The sequence below is a fragment of the Melospiza melodia genome, chromosome 7 (assembly GCF_035770615.1).
Source record: "Melospiza melodia melodia isolate bMelMel2 chromosome 7, bMelMel2.pri, whole genome shotgun sequence".
NCBI lineage: Eukaryota > Metazoa > Chordata > Aves > Passeriformes > Passerellidae > Melospiza > Melospiza melodia.
Window position 1 is genome coordinate 28413605 of NC_086200.1, and position 17661 is coordinate 28431265.

General features: G+C 42.8%; 2 protein-coding genes across 12 annotated transcripts in view; one reads left to right on the forward strand and one right to left on the reverse strand.

The window, feature by feature from the left end:
• MYO9B (myosin IXB) overlaps nt 1–7468 on the reverse strand; it is a 48274-nt gene extending 40806 nt beyond the window's left edge. For 9 of the 10 annotated variants that reach the window (XR_010028404.1, XM_063160900.1, XM_063160899.1 and 6 more), the window contains exons 1-2: nt 7421–7468; nt 1210–1318 (exon numbers count right to left, since the gene is read on the reverse strand). The gene's annotated coding sequence lies outside the window, so the exon portion shown is untranslated. Of the gene's footprint in view, nt 1–1209; nt 1319–3629; nt 3668–7420 lie in introns of those variants that run through there. The other variant, XM_063160894.1, reaches the window with a different exon arrangement.
• A 1047-nt stretch (nt 7469–8515) lies between these two features.
• On the forward strand, nt 8516–15307 carry HAUS8 (HAUS augmin like complex subunit 8). Of its 2 annotated transcripts, none has more exons than XM_063160706.1 (10): nt 8516–8639; nt 8743–8846; nt 9139–9235; nt 9956–10069; nt 10578–10666; nt 11276–11347; nt 11823–11981; nt 12676–12817; nt 13861–14002; nt 14630–15307. In XM_063160706.1, exons 1-10 carry the CDS (start codon nt 8579–8581, stop codon nt 14754–14756), a joined length of 1107 nt encoding a protein of 368 aa, XP_063016776.1. In that variant the 5' UTR covers nt 8516–8578; the 3' UTR covers nt 14757–15307. The 2 variants fall into 2 exon arrangements, with proteins under 2 accessions (XP_063016776.1, XP_063016780.1); XM_063160710.1 differs by having other exon boundaries at nt 8518–8639; nt 10623–10666.
• The last annotated feature ends 2354 nt before the right edge of the window (nt 15308–17661 follow it).

Sequence of the window (17661 nt, forward strand, 5' to 3'; positions counted from 1 at the left end):
CTTTTTGCCACTAAACAACTGCACAGGAACTTGCACAAGGCCACAGAGAGCAATCATTTCAAATTAAAATCAGTAGAGTTGGAGGCTTTTAGCTGCCACTTCCAGTGCAATAATGAATCACTTCACAAAACATATGACATAGCTGTGGCTCATGAGGAGGGAGCTGTGCTTTCAGGGACTCTGCACAGCTTACAGCAGACACTGCCACACAGGCTGGATCATTTGTAGTGGCTACTCATCAAAAGGAAGGCTGAATAAGGCACAGATGGCAAGACAAACCACAACACATCTCTGATCAAACTGTATGATCCACCCAAAAATGTTTTTCCTCGTGAAATGTCACTCTGTGTTCATTAAGGAGGGTTGTTCCAAGAGCCAGGCCATCCAAAGGCTGCAGCAGGGAGCTCCAAGTGCCCTCTGATTTCCTGCAATTACCACTGGCCACTAAAGGAGTCTGAAGCACCTTTGAAGTAATTAAACAAGTGTTAAGCATTTTTAATAGATAAAAGCTCAAACCTTACACAGAGCAGAATGTGCAGATTTTCTGTCTGTGCCCATGGGGAAGATCCACCTGAGCACAGACAGAAAAACAGAACAGTGACCATTTTCCTCTGCAGCTACTCAGCCACTTGAAAGGACACAGCCTTTTGCAGACTTCCTTTTTTCACTCCCCAGCAATGAGTTTCAGACACTCAGTCTGCTGAGTTAGAGGAAGTCCCCTCAGAAGCATTTTGGCCAAAAAAGCTCCCCAAAAAACCTTGCAGCAGCTTTTTGCCAACACAGAAGAGCTGAACCTCAGTGCTGACCTGTGACTTTACTGACACACATTTCCTAACCTTGTCTCATGTCAGCCACCAAAATTTGGGACATTGCTCAAGATCCCAGCTCACACTTCCCAAAGGGGAAATCAGAGTGCAGATGTCACTTCTCTACAAGTGACAAACCCAAGCCAGTAGGGTCTGCTCAAGTGAGTACAACTGGAAAATTCAATTTTTCCATCTGAGAATGTCCAGATATTGCAGAGGTTTGAGGAAAACCTGCTGGTCTCCTACTACTTGTGATTTTCTTACAAAGGATATCAAATTTATTTGATGACAACACTGCTCTGAAAGAGACAGACCTCTGGCTTCTCACTGAACAATTTTTCAAGCTACAAATTAGAACATAAAAGCAAAAGAGCATTCACTGGACAGATTATTAATTGGTTACCTAATGAGTCCCAGTATTCAACTAAGGACAGGTGTCTTCAAGCACTTGGAGGGTGAGTTCCTAGTGAAGCTGGGCTCTTGGCATCAAAGTAAACATTTTCATGATGGTTCTAAAAAAAAGCAAAGAGTTACTGATAAAGAACATATCATAGATGGAGAAGGCAGCAAGAAGTTAAATCAATTAAATAGTTCAGGAATATAGGAGTAAGAAAACAACTGCTTAACAAATTTCTGCTGAGTTTACAGATAAATAAAACTTCAACTTTATCCAAGAAGCAATCTGTATCAGAGGGATGGAAGGGCAGATATCCTGAAATAGGTTTGAAAGCACAGCAAGGAATTATTTGAACATGGTTTTCTACCATAGCACCCCAAGCATGACAGTGAATGCAATCTCCAGATAAACATAAATTAATATTTCATTAGGCAGCCCTATCACCCTTGGACTCAGAAGATATGACCAACACAGCATCTAGAATAAATACAAATTTCAATTAAGCAGCTAAGGGCAGCAACAACAAGAAAATAACTCCCTTTGCAGGCAAACACTCTGCAAGCTTTGTCTGCCAGGAGCACACAGAGGACCCTGTTATCAGCACAGGAGCTGCACTTGGGTACAATCACCAGGCTGGAGGACAAAGCCACAACACAGAGCACAGGCTGCAACTCCCAGCTAAACAAACCCAGGCAAACAGGAGACAAAAACACCAGCAGAAGGTTCAACTGCAAAAATTTAACTGACACCAAACCTCTTTTTAGAAAATCAGCCAGCCCCCAGTAACCAAGTTAATTAGAGAGTTAATTAGGTACCACCCTCTTGTTTATGTCAAGAGCAGTCTGAAGAGATTGCAATGATTCCTTCTCATTTTATGATCAATTATTTAGACAATTTGAAGCAACTGAAATATTTATTCTGTGGGATCTGGTTCATCATGGAAGCACAAGCCTGAATTCAGGTGCAGAGAATACTGGCAGTAAAAGGAGAAATACAAGAAAGAAAGTAATCCTGAAACCAAACACATCACAGGCAAACCCTGCAGCCCAACCACCAGTGCTGGCCTCTGCCTGGAGGTGGAAATTCTGCAGTTACCTCAAGTTCTTTCAATACCTTTTCTTATAAGAAATCCCTTTTCAATACACAGAAGAGGAAAAAATCCGTAAATTTGATTTTGCTCAGAAAATTTTAGTAACAAAACCAAAAATTCCAATTCTAGGTCGTAATTTTGGTGGTGTTTTGGGAGGGTTTTCCAGACTCCATTAAGGCAATTAATAATTTTTTAATAGGCATTAAAGCCAACAGTGGTAACAGAGTGGAACTCCAGCCCAGAGCTTTGCCCCAATCAGTGCAGGGTCTCTCTTTAGTTTAAATAAGGCCATAATTTGAAGGCACATATTTAGTCAGTGAATCATGGTGAAGCTAAAAAGGGAAAGCTACCATTACAGCAAAATTGTTGAGGATGAACTGTGTAATATTCCAGTTCATCACATTTTCATGTGCATTTCCACTGCTGCATCCTCAGAGGGAAAAATTCCAGCTTCTCCCACTGCTCACCAAACAATTCTCACCACAAAAGTGTAAATCTACCACAGGTACTTGGTCCTGATATTCAACACCAGAACTGCCAATGACCATCCCCAAAAGTGACCAATCTGTTTGGTTAAATTGAAAACATTTAGCAATTTCAAAATATTCAGCACTTAGCAAATTCAAAATGTTCAGCATTTAGCAAATTTCAAATGTTCAGCATTTAGCAAATTCAAAATGTTCAGCATTTAGCAAAGTCAAAATGTTCAGCATTTAGCAAAGTCAAAATGTTCAGCATTTAGCAAATTCAAAATGTTCAGCATTTGGCAAATTCAAAATATTCAGCATTTGGCAAATTCAAAATATTCAGCATTTGGCAAATTCAAAATATTCAGCTGTTATTAACCCTGATTTCCAAAGTAAGGAATTTCCAGCAAATCAGGCTACAGAGACATTTTAAAGTTTCTACAATTAACAGGAAAAGTGAAGATCCTTGTCTTACCTCATGTCTGTTAACTGAGCATAATTGATTTTAATTTTTTCAGTATTCCAAGCATTTGTGATTACCTGAAAATCACTTCAGGTTCTAGTCACACTGAACAACTTTAGATTCTTGCTTTTCTTTAAAAGTACTTGGATTTCTGCTCCAAAAGGAGGAGTTCTGAATGGACCACACAAAAATTACACCACATTTGTTACCGCTCTTTGCAATCAACCCTGCAGGGAAGTTCCTGCAAGCTGGGCTGCAATGCAGTGTAACACAGGAAAAAGTCAAAGAAATCCTTTTTGGGACAGTTCCTTCTCTGTTACCTGCTGCTGGGGCCCTGATCCTATCCCCACCCTCAAGCAGCCACTTCCTCTGAGTGACTCAAATTCACATTAAAACACAATCTCACCTCAAAACACAGAGTTCTTATCAGGGATGTTACCTATCAAAGTGTGATGTCACAGAGTTACACATGAGAGCATGATTCAGAAAATGTGGCCCAGCTGAGGAATCAAGGCAAAGCAAGTGAAAGGCTCAGAGGTAAAGAATGCAAGCCAAAAGAATATAAAAATATATCTTCTCTAATTTTAACCAATTCACAATACTCACTATAAAAACTACAATAAAAAAAAAAACTTCTTAATAAATTAGCTCAAAAATATACAAATGCTAATTATACAAATTTAAATGTTACTCAATTAACTAATAACTCACCTTACCATAAAACTAAAAATCAAACAATAAACCTACCTCAACCTATTTTAACAAACATTAAAAATACTTAAAAAAACCCTTATTTTCACTTAAACCAACTAACACACATTTAGATTCTTATCCACTAATCAAACAAAATAAAACTAAATCCTACAATTCTTTTTTAAACAAATTAACTCAAGCAATCAAAAAACAATATCCAAATAAACAAACCCACTCTTATATTATTCAAAACCTTACTTATGTAAATACTAATAATAAACGTAAAAAAATTATTCTAACTTTACCTAATCAACCTCCAACAATTACCCAAATATTAACAACTTACAAATTCACAAAATCCTACCAATTCACAAGTTAATAGTTTAAAAAAAAATTTAACAACAATTTAACACAACAAATAAATAAAATTCTATCACCTTTTGTAGTTTTTTTTTTTTTTCTTAACAGGGCTACAGCTGGCAACAAAGGAAATAAAAGTTTCATTGCTCTAATGTTGCATTTACACTGATGAGAAATTTTTTGAAGAAACTTTAGGCTGAACAGAATGTACACATGTCCAAAATAGCTTGAAAAACACTTTTATTGTTTAGTATCAATGGTCTTTCTAGAAAGGGCAGATTTTTCTGGAATCTGCATTGAGTTTCATTTGGTAATCAGAGACACACAAGACAATAAAGCCTTGATAAAAGCAACTCCACAAGCCAGGCTTAAGTCACTTGATACACCAAGAAAACACAATATTCTACAGACAAAACCTCTGAATTTTCATTTTGGGAAATAAAGACATTCCCGTTAGAAAAATAAACCCTTATCAGCATCTCAGGCTTTGCTTCTCTTTGACATTAGCATAAACAAGCCTTGGTTCTTAGAAATGTGATAAACACCTTCACCTTCAAACCCCCAAAAAACACTGAGCCAAAACCTTCTGTTGAATCAGAGTTTTTATTTTTCCTTGACTGCTCAGACAGCCAACACTGCTGCATTTTTTTAGGAATTCTTCCTTTTTCAAAGCCTGGGATATGCAAATCCTGCCCTGTGACCTTGGAGCTGAGGAAAGGCCATATTTAGCCTCAGTGTGCATGTGAGTCAAACCCGTTATTCATGCACAGGATTATTCAAGAGCTCTGATGTTTGAATCACTGTGGGTCAGAAAAGTTTTCCTTCCTAGGTGAGCCTCCCTTCAATCTTTCATCAGCTGCATTTATTCTTTCTAAATTATTCAGCTCCTTGGGCGTTTTGGGTTCCACAGAAGAGCTCAGAGCTGGGAATCCTCCCACAGGGAATGGACAGTTTGTGCAGGCAGCTGTCACTGCAGGAGCTGCAACATTCAACTCGTGAAAAAGCTTTTTGTTGAGCCAAATGTTCGAGCACAGTAACAAAGAAAAAAAAACTCCCAAACTTTTTTGTACAGTTCTACAAAATACTTTGCATTACTGCAGTAACTCCCGAGTTTTATGTGAATAATTAAGGATTAAAGATTGAGGAAGTGGCTTCAGATGCATCATCCTGAAAAGCACAATGTTATTGCCCTTCAGATGTAGGGCAGGCAGAAAACCCCATAGCAGTGCAACGACAAAAAAAACCCCAAGCTGAACTATTTTCTAAAAAAAGCCACAATGAATCTTGGAGCTAATTGAAATATGCATTAAATGCTCCCCAAGCTGCTTCCCCTACATTACATGGGTTTGTTCCTGACAAGGTCCTGAGTTAAAACCACCCAGGGCTCACTAAAACTCGCTGGGTGTGACAGCAACATCCTAAACCGGAATGCGAGCTCACCCCACGCTGTTTCTTTAGGGCAAGTTCTTCAGCCCTGGATTGCAGCTAACAGGCCTGGAAATCAAAGGGCTCCTAATTACCCATGACAAACTTATTTGCAAACAGCTTGGCAGACGCACCGATACCGATCCACCTCTAGGAGCACCGTGGGAGGACGCTGATGACATCTTTGAAAGGGTAATTGCATCTGCCAGGAGCTTGAGATCGTCTCCAGCCCTCTGCTCCATTGTCACCCTTTTCCAGAAGGTGAAATCAAAGAATGCTCAGCTCGTTTGCATCCAAAGCGCTTCTCGCTTTTCAACAAACGAGAATTGCAAATAAAGCTGGGCGAAAAAAAATTACCAAAATGCTTACACAGTAACAGAAAACAAAGCTAAAGTCATAGTGGGAATTCATCTTCCAGCAGGATCACACATACCTGTATCAGACCGATGGCCACAATTGTCATGAGTCAGGAGAGTAGTCTGATACTTTTAGTCTAGAAACATGTAACAAAGGATGTTCCGAGCTTGCAAAAGTTTTTACTTCCCAGAGATTGCAAAACTGAGCTTGCCAAAAACACAGAGCACTATCGACATGCACACAGCAAAAGGCACGATTCAAGTGGGCAATGACATTCATCAGGATAAAGCACGATCTCAGCACAGCAGCAGCACCGGCCGTCAGGAGCTGCTCGAAAATAACACAAAGAAACCAAAGAACCCTGAGAGCTTTAACGATTTTTTTGTAAGATCGTGAGATATGTGTCTGAAAGATTACAGGCTGCTCATACCGAGAGTCAAAGACAGCACAGAACACCGAAAAATCACAAGCAGGGGACGGAAAAAAAAAAACACAGGAGCTGGAAGCAACACCGTGCCCTGCTCAGCGGGCAGGATCTACCCGAGAAAAGGGAGGCACAGCCGGGGTCGGACACTTCCCTTTCCCTGGGCACCGCTGACACATTATCAGCATCTGCCCGTGTCCGGTACAGCCCCGGAGCCGGGCACAGCCCCCGGAGCCCCGGCACAGCCCCCATGAACCGGGTACAGCACCCCGAGCCGGGCACAGCCCCCGGAGCCCCGGCACGGCCCCCATGAATCGGGTACAGACCCCCGAACCCGGCACAGCCCCCCAAAGCCCCAGCACAGACCTCATGAACCGGGTACAGACCCCTGGAGCCCCGGGCACAGCCCTGGAGCTGGGCACAGCCCCCGGAGCCCGGCACAGCCCCCATGAACCGGGTACAAACCCCCGGAGCCCGGCACAGCCTCCCGGAGCCCGGGAACAGCCCCACGGAGCCCCGGCACTGCCCCACAGCACACCCAAGCCGGGCACAGCCCGCCGAGCCCGGGTACAGACCCCGGAGCCGGGCACAGACCCCGGAGCCGGGCACACCCGAGCTCCTCAGGGAGTCCCGGGGAACCGTTCCGGCCCCGAGCTCCTCAAGGCGGCTGCCCCGGGCTGGAAGTGCCCCCCGGGCTGCAAGTGACCCCCAGACAGCCTCTCCGAGCCGACCCTCCCGCGCTCCCTTACATCGGCCCCGACTCTCACAGATCCCCTCAGAGCCGACCCCCACACGCCCCCTCAGAGCTGCCCCGGCCGCCCACAGCGCTCGGTGCGAGATCGGTCGCTGCAAGGCACGGCCACCACAGCGCTGGGTAGCCCGTAGCGAAGGAGCGGGAGGTGTGCGGAGCAGGGGAAGAGGAGCGCGGGGCCCGTTACCTGCGCCGGTGTCGAAGCGCGGCCGCCCGGCCCGGCCCCGCCGCCGCCACAGGCCCCGCGCGCGCCACTTCCGGGTGGGGGGGGCCGGGGCGCGCCCATTCAGCGCCGCTCTCGCCCCGCGCATGCGCATGGGCAGCACGGCCTGGAGGGAGTGGGAGGGGAGATGATGCTGGAGTCCCGGGTTCAAGCCCCGAGCCCGCTTCTCGCCCCCGCTGCGGGTGGGTGGTGGCAGCAGCAGCAGCCAGGTGCTCTGTCTGTCTATCTGTCTGTCTATTTGAGGCAGTGGGGGTGGATTTCTGTCAAAGCCGAAGAACCCTGGGGTCCTGCTGGGCGGAGAGCGTCCCCGCCTGCCGCTGCGGTTGTTGTGGGGTGGCTGGTGCTCGGTGTGTCAGAGCCCTGGGGCACAGTGGTTCACAGAATCACAGAATTGTTTAGGTTGGAAAGGACCTTCGGAGATCACCCAGTCCTGTCTCCACCTGAAGCAGATGACACAGGAACGCCTCTCTCCAGAAAGGGAAACTCTACATCCTCCCTGAGCAGCTGTTCCAGTTCTTGGCCGCCCTCAACGTAAAGAAGTTCTTCCTCATGTTGAGGGGTTTGTCTTATGTTTTAGCTTGTGCCCATTACTCCTCATCCTGTCACTGGGCATCACTGAGCAGTAGCACCATCCTCTGTATGCCTCTTAGAGCGGTATATTTATATATTTATATAGGACTGATGGGATTCTCTCAGCCCTCTCTTCTCTGGGCTAAGCAGCTCCCACAGTCTCTCCTCATCACACAGATGCTCCAGACTCATCATCTCTGTGGCCTCCATTGGATTCTCTCCAGCAGCCCCTTATCTTTCTTGTACTGAGGATCCCAGAACAGACTCCACCAGCTAAAGCTACCTCCCACCAAAAGCCTGAGGCAAGGAGCACTTTTAGGGCCAGCCGTGCTGCAGGAGTAGCCAGACCCTCCTTTAACGCTTTATTTAAAAGCAGCGCAGCCCCCGGGAGGGTTTCATTCCTCCGCGCCGCCAGGGGGCGCTCTGCCACACCCTCCCCGCCCCCGCCTTGGCCCGCCCATGCGCGGTGATTCAAAAGCGATGGCGGCTGCGGCCGCTGAGGGGGAGCGATCCTCCCTCGGTCCTTCGCTCGCCCTCGGCTGCCTCGGCGCGATGTCCTCGGAGGGCAGCGGTATGGCGGCGGCCGGACAAACGCCTAAAGCTAAGCGGAGAGGTAGCGTGGGGTGAGGGCGGATCCGCACTGGCTGAGGGGGGACCCGACCTGAGGCGGGGACGCCCCGCGGTGGGCCCAGCTGAGCTGTCTTTGCTCTCTTTAGGAGGAAGAGTCGTTCAGTCTCGCTACCTGCAGTTAGATAAGAAACAAAGCAAGACGGTGCTGAAACAGCCAAGCTCAGGCGTCGCTCAGCGAAAGGCAGCAAAGGTGTGAGGGGCTGCTTGGACGTGTGGCAGTGAGGAGGGAAAAAAAAAAAAAAAAAAAAAAAAAAAAAAACAACACCTCAGCCAACCAAAAAAAAACAAAACAGAGGGGAAACCACCTCTGCTGGGGTTATGAGGGAGTTGTGGAGTGCTGCTAGGTGGGAGCTTGGGACTGTACTCAGGTGACTTGCAAAGCAGCAAGGTGACCTGGGATTTAGTTGTTTATTGTCAGCATTTAAGTTGAAGGTAAGATACTGCTGATTATCATCTGTCTTATCTGTTTTCTTTATTTTCAGGATGCTTCCTCAGGTTACTCCTCAGCAAACAGTTCACTGCTGTCTTCTAGAGCTGAAGCAAGAGCGGTTGTCTCTCAGAAACATAAAGCTTCTGCTAGTAAGTTTTACCAGTGTTTAAAAGTTATTATTTTGTATTTCTAGCCTATGAAACTGTTAACTCTAAGGTAGTGATATTTTGTGTTATTTGCATTACTGGCAGTTATTATTTATATGCATAAGAAATTAAGAAACTTGATGTGGGACTAAGACAAATCAGGTCCTGGCTCTGGCATTGAGTGATTTGGTCTTTCCTGCCTTCTGCAGGATGGTTCTTTTCCTCTGCCCTCACCATTACTCTGCTTTTTTTATTTGATCTTTCTGTTAAGCCAAATGTGAATGACAGAAAATCTGTCTGCAAACCCATCCATTTTTATTTCTTTTGTTATTACCAATGGTTCCTGTCTGGTATTACTGATAGTCCTTGGTTGTCTCCACAGATACCCAGTTATTGAGACAAATTATTCCCTTATTTTCTGGGAATTGGGACCTCAAAGGGTCTCACTTTATGGGGGATTCTCGCTTTTTAGAGAGTGAGCTGTAGCCATAATAATTTTCCATTCTGGCTGCAATTCCAGTTGGTAACTTTCTCAGGAGGTTCAAGAAAAATAAGTTTTTAAGGCTGTTCATTAGAAAACAGGTGCTTATTAGACATTGCTGGGAAGAGAGAGTGTTTCTGATGAGCTCTGGAGGAACCTTGTCCACGTGGAATTGTGATTTGTGCTGAGCCTTATTCTTCTAGTTCTGATTCTCCTAGTCTGATAACAGCTTCTCTCTACAGGTGTGAACCTCAGCTCATTGAATCAGGCTGGTCTTGAGAAGGGTGACTTGCAGTCCACTTTAATAGATGAAGAGCAAATGAAGCTACCAGACCTTGACATTTCTGCTATTAATGGTAAATTTCCATTCATACACCATTTCTGGGTGTTTTTTGTTTTTTTTTTTTTTTTGTTTTTTTTTTTAATGTGTGTGCTGAAACTTGGAGATAAGAAATTGTTGTATTCTTGTATATTCACAAAAGGATTTTAAGTAGAGGTACCAATACTTTTGGAGTTTAAAATAACCTCTTAATTGACATCTTTTGGTGCTCTGTTTTTATTTAAAGTCTAAAAGTAAAGAATAAAGTCAAAGATTAAAGAATAAAGTACTCTTGAGTCTTTGTTCCTATAACAGGTGGGTGTCAGCCCTTCTGACAAGTGGATCACATTTGTTTGTCACTCAAAGCTAAGTGATCCATGTCTGCTCATGAGTAAATCTGAGCCAGAAACAGAGCACAGATCTTTCTTACTGGTGCACACAATGATTTTAAAATGATCTCTGCCTTTAAAGAACCTGGTGGTCTCTTGACTCACCCTACAGACCTCTCAGAAGAGCAGCACACTAACTTTGTTGTTGTGATTCAGATAACAGTGACCCCAAGAAGAGTTCTTATTCAGAATCTGTTTCAGAAAAGAATTCAGAGACAAAGAAAAGAATGAATAAGACTCGTAAGGTGAGTCTCACTGCTTCCATTGGTAAGGATATTTATTTTGAAATGAAGGTTTTCTGTTTATCTTTAATCTGAATTACAGCTGAGGCCCTGGGAGGACCCAAAGCCTCCTTGCAGAAGTCAGAGCTGGCAGTGTTTGCTGTGTTGATCAGACACCTGGGCACTGACCAGAGCTTTCCTTCCATTACTTGTGATAAAAAATCTGTTCCAATTATTGCATCTCCTCAGGTGGATTCTTCTTGCATTCCTGCCCATACTCTTTAATTATATCCCATTATTTTTAAGTATTTCCTGGCATTTTTGTTCTGAGAACAAACACTGACTCAATCTAATAAAAAGGGCCTTATTTGTGCATCCCATTCAGTGTAGCACTGGAGCTTCAAAATCTCTGCCAGAATAATGAAAATCTGCTGAAAATATTATTAAAGGTGGTGGAACAAAGAGATGTGTTTAATTAACATGAGTGTTAAAAAATAAAATTTTATCATTGAGCTGCCTGATTCCAGGCATGAATTGGACTATCAGTAATTATTTTGGTAATTAATTTCACCACTGATAAAACAATTATTTCAATACCTAACTTGATGTAAAATATTCTTTTCTTTTCTGAAGGCAACTGCTTCTTCTGATCTGCTGGAAGTGCTGGAATCTGAGACACTAATTTTAACTTTCCTAAAATTAAGGGTGAGAGCTGCTCAAATATTTGGTGTTTCACATAGAACTTGATATGGGGGAATTGTTTAATTTCTTAAATACTTGCTGACCTATAAAAGTTAGGGTTTTGTGACTGTATATTTTTATCATTTTTTAAAACCATAAGACTTGCTATCATTCAATACCAGTTTATTAAGCTAATGCTGGTTCTTGGGAATTAGGGGGAGGCAGAAATTTTGGGGAAAAGTGTGATTCTGTCTGGAATTGAAGGTTGTGGCAGTGACTTTGTTCCCTCAGTGCTCTGTGTATTTTCCTTTAAATAGGAGTGAGGAAAGAGTCTTAAGAGGATCTTTAATTCTGATTTTCTCTGCTTACTGTGTGAGGTCTCCTCTTCATTAATTGAAACTCTTTGATCTAATCTGAGGCTTGCATTTCTTTGTTCAGAATATGTTAATTGCTCAGATGTAGCATTGCTTTAATTGTGAATATTTTTGGGATGTAATAGATGGAAAAAAGGGTTGCCAAGATGGAGGAGAAAGCAGAAAAAAACTTGTTAATGTTGTGTGAAGAGAAGCGGAGACAGCAGGAGAAGCTCTTGGAGCTGAAACGTGAAATTCTGCTCGAGGAGAGAAAGCAGAAGCTCAATGAAGTATTAGACAAACAGGTAAGTTTTAAAAATGTTTCTCTGTAGTTACAGAAACTCATTTATGATGTAGTCCTTTATCCAGGGGAGATTTCTCTGTTTCTGTGGCCTGCAGGGTTACAATTTCATACATCTTAAAGGAAATAAATCTCTCCTTCCTGCTGAGGCCTGCAGCACCTTTGGCACTGTTGAGTTCCCCAGTGGACAGACAGGAAGGGGAAGCTGGAGCTCCTGGGCAAGGGCAGAGATTTCAGAGATTCTGTTTTTTATTTGCCTTGTTTGTATGTGTTAGCCACAAGTAGTTCTGGCCTAATTGTAAGAAGACAGGTTTCTAATGAATAATTAATGTTTGAATAATGAATTTTCAAAACTGACTCTCTTTGCTTTTTAATAAATACTCATTGAAAAAAATCAAACAAGGCTTTTGGAGAACACACTTGTTAATTACAATCAAAGAATCTGATATAAAACCCTTTGCTGGCTGTGTTGCCAATCTCTCTGAGCTACAGAAACAAGGGAATGGTACTGAGGGCAGAGAGGAAAACACGATCAACACTTTGGTAGGATTATTGTACCACAGACTTCTTGAATTCCTCTGTCATTAAGCATTTCAGAGTGGTGTTTGGTTCGATCATGAAGTTTTTTTTTTTGTAGTGAGCCAGATGTGTAATGACAGATATTTTTGGAGAGGTGTTGATCAGGGTTTCTCTTTCAGATAGAAGTGCTGTCTCCCCTGGTTGCTGTGTGTGAGCAGTTTAAAGAGCAATACAGAAACTTTGCAGCTGGCCTGGATGCCACAAGACACGAATTACCCATAAAGAACATTCACATAGAAGGAGATAAGCAAACCTACCTTGGTATGAAAATTTCATTTCTCAAATTTGCTTTCAGTTTTAGTGGGTTTATGCTAAAAAAATTCTCACATTGTTACTGCTGCATCAGCCACTGGAGGAACTGTGTGTGCTCTGAGAGCCTGTGTGGATACATAATCACACATTGTGCTGTGTGGAATTCTTACCTCTCTTTAACCACTTAACTACACAGCTTTCTATCTTGCAGCAGAGAATTTTATTAAAAAAACTTGCAAAATTTTGAAAACTTTTTATTAAAAAAACTTTTAAAGTTAGCTCAGTCTTCATATACACCTTCTTTAGCAGGTTTCTATGTATTTTAACTTTTATTCATGGCATTCCTCCCCCTTTCTTTTTCCTACTGTGTAAATAACTTACAGGAATGCTCTGATCTTTCTTTTTTCTGTGTTTGAGGGACAGATTCACCTGGGCAGACTTGCTCAAACTTCTGTTTTTTGTAGAACTGGAGCTTAAATGTTATCATGTGCTGTCTTTAAATCAGAGAATATTTAAATAAACCAGTACATGCATTTTGTATTGAAGTCTGGACAAAAAGTTACATTTTTGAACTGCTGGTCTGCAAAAAACAAGATTCTTAAATCATTTTCAGTAATCTTGCACTTTAGGACAAATGAAAAACATTTCTTGAAGAACTTAGAATTCTTGTGAGAAGACTAGAAAGGAATAAGTGCATTTTTTGTTTGTGAATGTTAGGAAATAGCTGAGTAGATTTCATGAAGGGGATACATGCCAACAGCAATACTGGCCAGGGAACTTTGGGTGTCTAAAACTTGTTTTCCCTCTTACATTTCTCTTTAAAATCTTTGACATACTCTAAATGAGAGCTTGATGAGCAATTTTAATAGCCTGTTGCTGCTGCTAGTCACAACAGTGAAAAATAATTTGGCTTTCACAGTTTCATGGTGGTTTTGTAAAAGCTGAATTTTTTTTTTGTCATCTTTTCACCTGTCTCTGGGTTACTCCAGCTGTTAATATCTTGTACTAACTGGTTCATTTTTAGTAATACCTTTTAACTTCTCATCTTCCAGAGGAACTGGAAAAGCAATTAAGGATCACACAGGAGCTTCTGACAGAAGTTATGCCAGAGCACTCAGAGGATGGTGGAAAAGCACTTGGTGCACTGAAAGAGCTTCAAGAAGTGTCTCAGCAACTGAGTCAAGGGCTTCAAAGGTATCACAACAATTGGGTGGAAAGATTTGTTGACTAAATATTTGGAGGAAAATCTCTATCCCTTGCCAGAATGTATCCAGAACTCAGAGTGGAGGAGGGTTATCTGAGGGTGAGCCACCTCAGTGTGCCATTCTCTGCCACTTCAGCTGGGAATTTCACTGAGCAAGAACAGACTTGGCAAGTTTAGGTGTGTAGGAGTGGAGAAACCCAGGAGACAGACAAGTGAGCTACAAACTGTCCAAAATAACAACCCTGCAAATGTGTCATCCTTGTGAGGGCACAAGGAGCACAGAGAAGGGTTTTCTTCTCAACTGTTGTGACAACAAGTACAAACCATCCCTGGGAGGGGGAGGAAGAGATAAATCATAACTGATGTCCTTCCCTTCCTTCATTGCCCCAGAAGAGATTGGAGTTAAAATCTTTGAGGATTAATAGACCATTAAGCCACTCAACTGCCCCATCTCTCCTCCTAGTTCCTACTTTTGAGAAGAAAATTCACATTTTACATTTATTTTCTTCTTGTGGGGCCATAGTAGGAGAAGGATGTACATGTCCAGGCATGCAGTGTTTGGGCTAAAGCAGAATTTTTGTCCTTCAGAGTCACTGATTTAGCTTCATGTGTTCCAGGAGCTTCACAGATGTGCAGAACCTGTCCTTTGAAGCCAGTAAAGAAGTTTCTCTGCATAACCAGTACTTGTGTGAAGAGAAGCATGGAGTAGATGTTGTGAAAGGCTGGTATTTCAACTCTGTGTAGTGTTTTACTGGGTAGGTACTAACTCAAAGCCAGCTGACTTCTTATCCTTTTATTTCTGCTGTGGACATCCAACTTGCCCAATTTTTCAGTGAAACCAGCAGCAGGGGTGCTCACTGATACAGAGAATTGTTCTGCCTGTCCCACAGGGAGGCATCACTGCTTGCTTTTAATGGGGATTTCTGTCACAGGTTTTCCATCCCTTTCTGCCCTGACACAACTGAAAAGTAAATGATAAAAAGTGTTATTCCTGGCAAATCTGATCTCTGTGGTAATTGCAGCTTGAGCATTGGTTGCTCACTGAACAACCTCTGCAGGAATTCTGATTTGTCCCATATTTCTGGATGTGCTGGGTGGGTGTAAAGCACTTGCTTGGAAGGAGCCTGGTCACTTTAAACAAGTGAGAAGTTCTGGTATCTTCTCACTTCTTCTTCATTGCCTAATTGCCTTGTAAATAAATTATTGAAATTACAAATGCTTTTGTATAAACCTGACTCCTCTTTAAGTATTTTATTGTTTTTGATAATAAAGACTGTTCTCCACTGCTCTAACAAGTTTGAGTGTGTTCACTGATCTCCTGCAGCAGCTTCTGTTTCCATCTGGCCTCACTAAGGGCTCATACTGCACAGTCCAGTGATGCCCTTGTACACACCAATGTCCCAGAGTCCCATGAGCACCCCAAGGGCTGAATCCAAAGGATTGGGAATGGGAAAGAAACCACAAACCTGATCACTGAGTGCATGTGCTGTGCTAGGAACATCCCAGCCACACCTGGCATGTTTCTTCAACATCCTTTCCTTTTCTCTACATTTTTCTCTGGAAGATGTGCTGTAACCTGTCTTTTTTAACCTCATTCTGTGATGATTTTCCACATTTCTAGCTTAAGCTGTGTCTATAAGGCTTTTTGACCTACTCCTAAAATACCTGGAGTATTATCCTTGTACTCCTTCAGGTGCTGTTCAGGTACTACTAAAGGTCTAACTAGATTCTTCTCTCCTTTTTTTAAAAATCAGGTGTAAATTAAGTGTGATGGTGTTCACAGGGGTCTGAGGATGAGGGAAGAGACAAGAATGTTGACTCTATGTTTCAGAAAGCTTGATTTATTATTTTATGATGTATATTATATTAAAACTACACTAAAAGAATAGAAGAAAGGATTTCATCAGGAGGTTAGCTAAGAATGGAACAGGAATGATAACAAAGGCTTGTGACTGACTGAGACAGTCTGGACAGCTGGACTGTGATTGGCCATTAATTAGAAACAACCACATGAGACCAATCACAGATGCACCTGTTGCATTCCACAGCAGCAGATAACCATTGTTTACATTTTTTTCCTGAGGTTTCTCAGCTTCTCAGGAGAAAAAAAATCCTAAGGAAAGGATTTTTCAGAAACTATCATGGCACACCCATACAACAAATTGTTCAGACCCTCCTTGCATACAATCTGTGTCATTTTTTTAGCAGTAGCTTCCCTGTGAGCCAGTGTTACTTCAGGATACCCAGCTGTTATTTCTTTTTTCCTCACAATCTGCACCTGGCAGTTCACCTGTGTGGCTGCAACCCAGCTCTGCAGTGTGGGTGGTGCAGGAGCATCAGCTGCATCCATGGATTTGGCCACTGGATGGGGAACTTTCCCCAGCAAAGTCAGCTTGGCTGCAAATGTTTGGGCTGGTTGGTTTTGGTGGGTGGAGATGTGGGTAGAAAGGCTCCAACGTGATGAAACTGGTTTGGATTATTGCTGAGCTGGGTGTCCTCACACCTTGAACCTCTTTGTGATCAGTGTGTCAATTCTGAGACTGAAAGCTGGGAAGGGTCATCTTAAATATAGAAGGGGAGGAATAAAATAAAAACCAATATTGTAGTGTCTGGATTCTAATATCTCAGCACAGGCATATCAGAATGTCTTTCAGAGGATTCCTTACTGGTACACCTTCCTGATTGTCTGAAAAAGTATTTATTTTAAAGTACTTACATTTACTTAAATTTAAACTTACATTAATAATACTTAATACACTTAAATAAATACTTAAATTTAACCCATAAAAACTTAAGTTTAAACCCATTCTGTGTGGTCAAGTGACTTTCTGCCCTTGAGATGTTGTTGGATGTGTCTACCCGTTACTGTAGGACACGAAATAATACGACACACACACACTGCTGTTCTTAAGGTAAAAAAGAGAAGTTTATTTTCTGATTCTAACATTTATAGATTGCTAAAAGTGGCAGTGGATTGGAGGGTGACAGTGCCAGTGGACAAACAAACACTCCATCACATTTCTTCCATAAAAGAACGCAACACAATGAGTTATTTACAGAAAGTGCGTCAAAAAGTTTGTTACAAAAAATCTAAACATCAGAAGGCTTAGAAAATTGTGAAAAACCAAGGCTGCTCTACCTACACCCAAACGTTCCTTAAGCGCAGCAGCAATGCAGATTTTCGCTCTGCAGAGCACAGGAATGTTGCTGCTCTGCCCCGGGGAGGGGCTCAATTCAAGGCTGTAAATCCTGCGGGGGTTCAGCCCCGCTGCTGCAGGCGGCACTCGCTGCCCTCCTCATCCTCCCCCGAGGCCGAAGGCAGCCCTGGGGCTGCAGCCAAGCTGCTGCTCCTCAGCAATTCTGTGCCCGGGGATGTGCGCTCATTGTTCCACAAGAATCACAGGCATCGATTTCAGCGTTCTGGCCCTTCTTTAAACGCAGCGCTTGGGTAATTCTGTGTACAAATGGTACAACAAGTGTTAGCTAAAGCAGCTCGGCCTCTCCAGGGCTGGGTGTTAAACTGCTTTGAACTGAGACTTTTTCTTCTATTTTCTGTTCTTTCTAAGTGGTCTTGTTTTGGCTCTTTGCAGAAGTGTTTTAGGCTCCTCCACCTTGAATTGGCTGCTGTCATTTAGCACTGTACAAACAA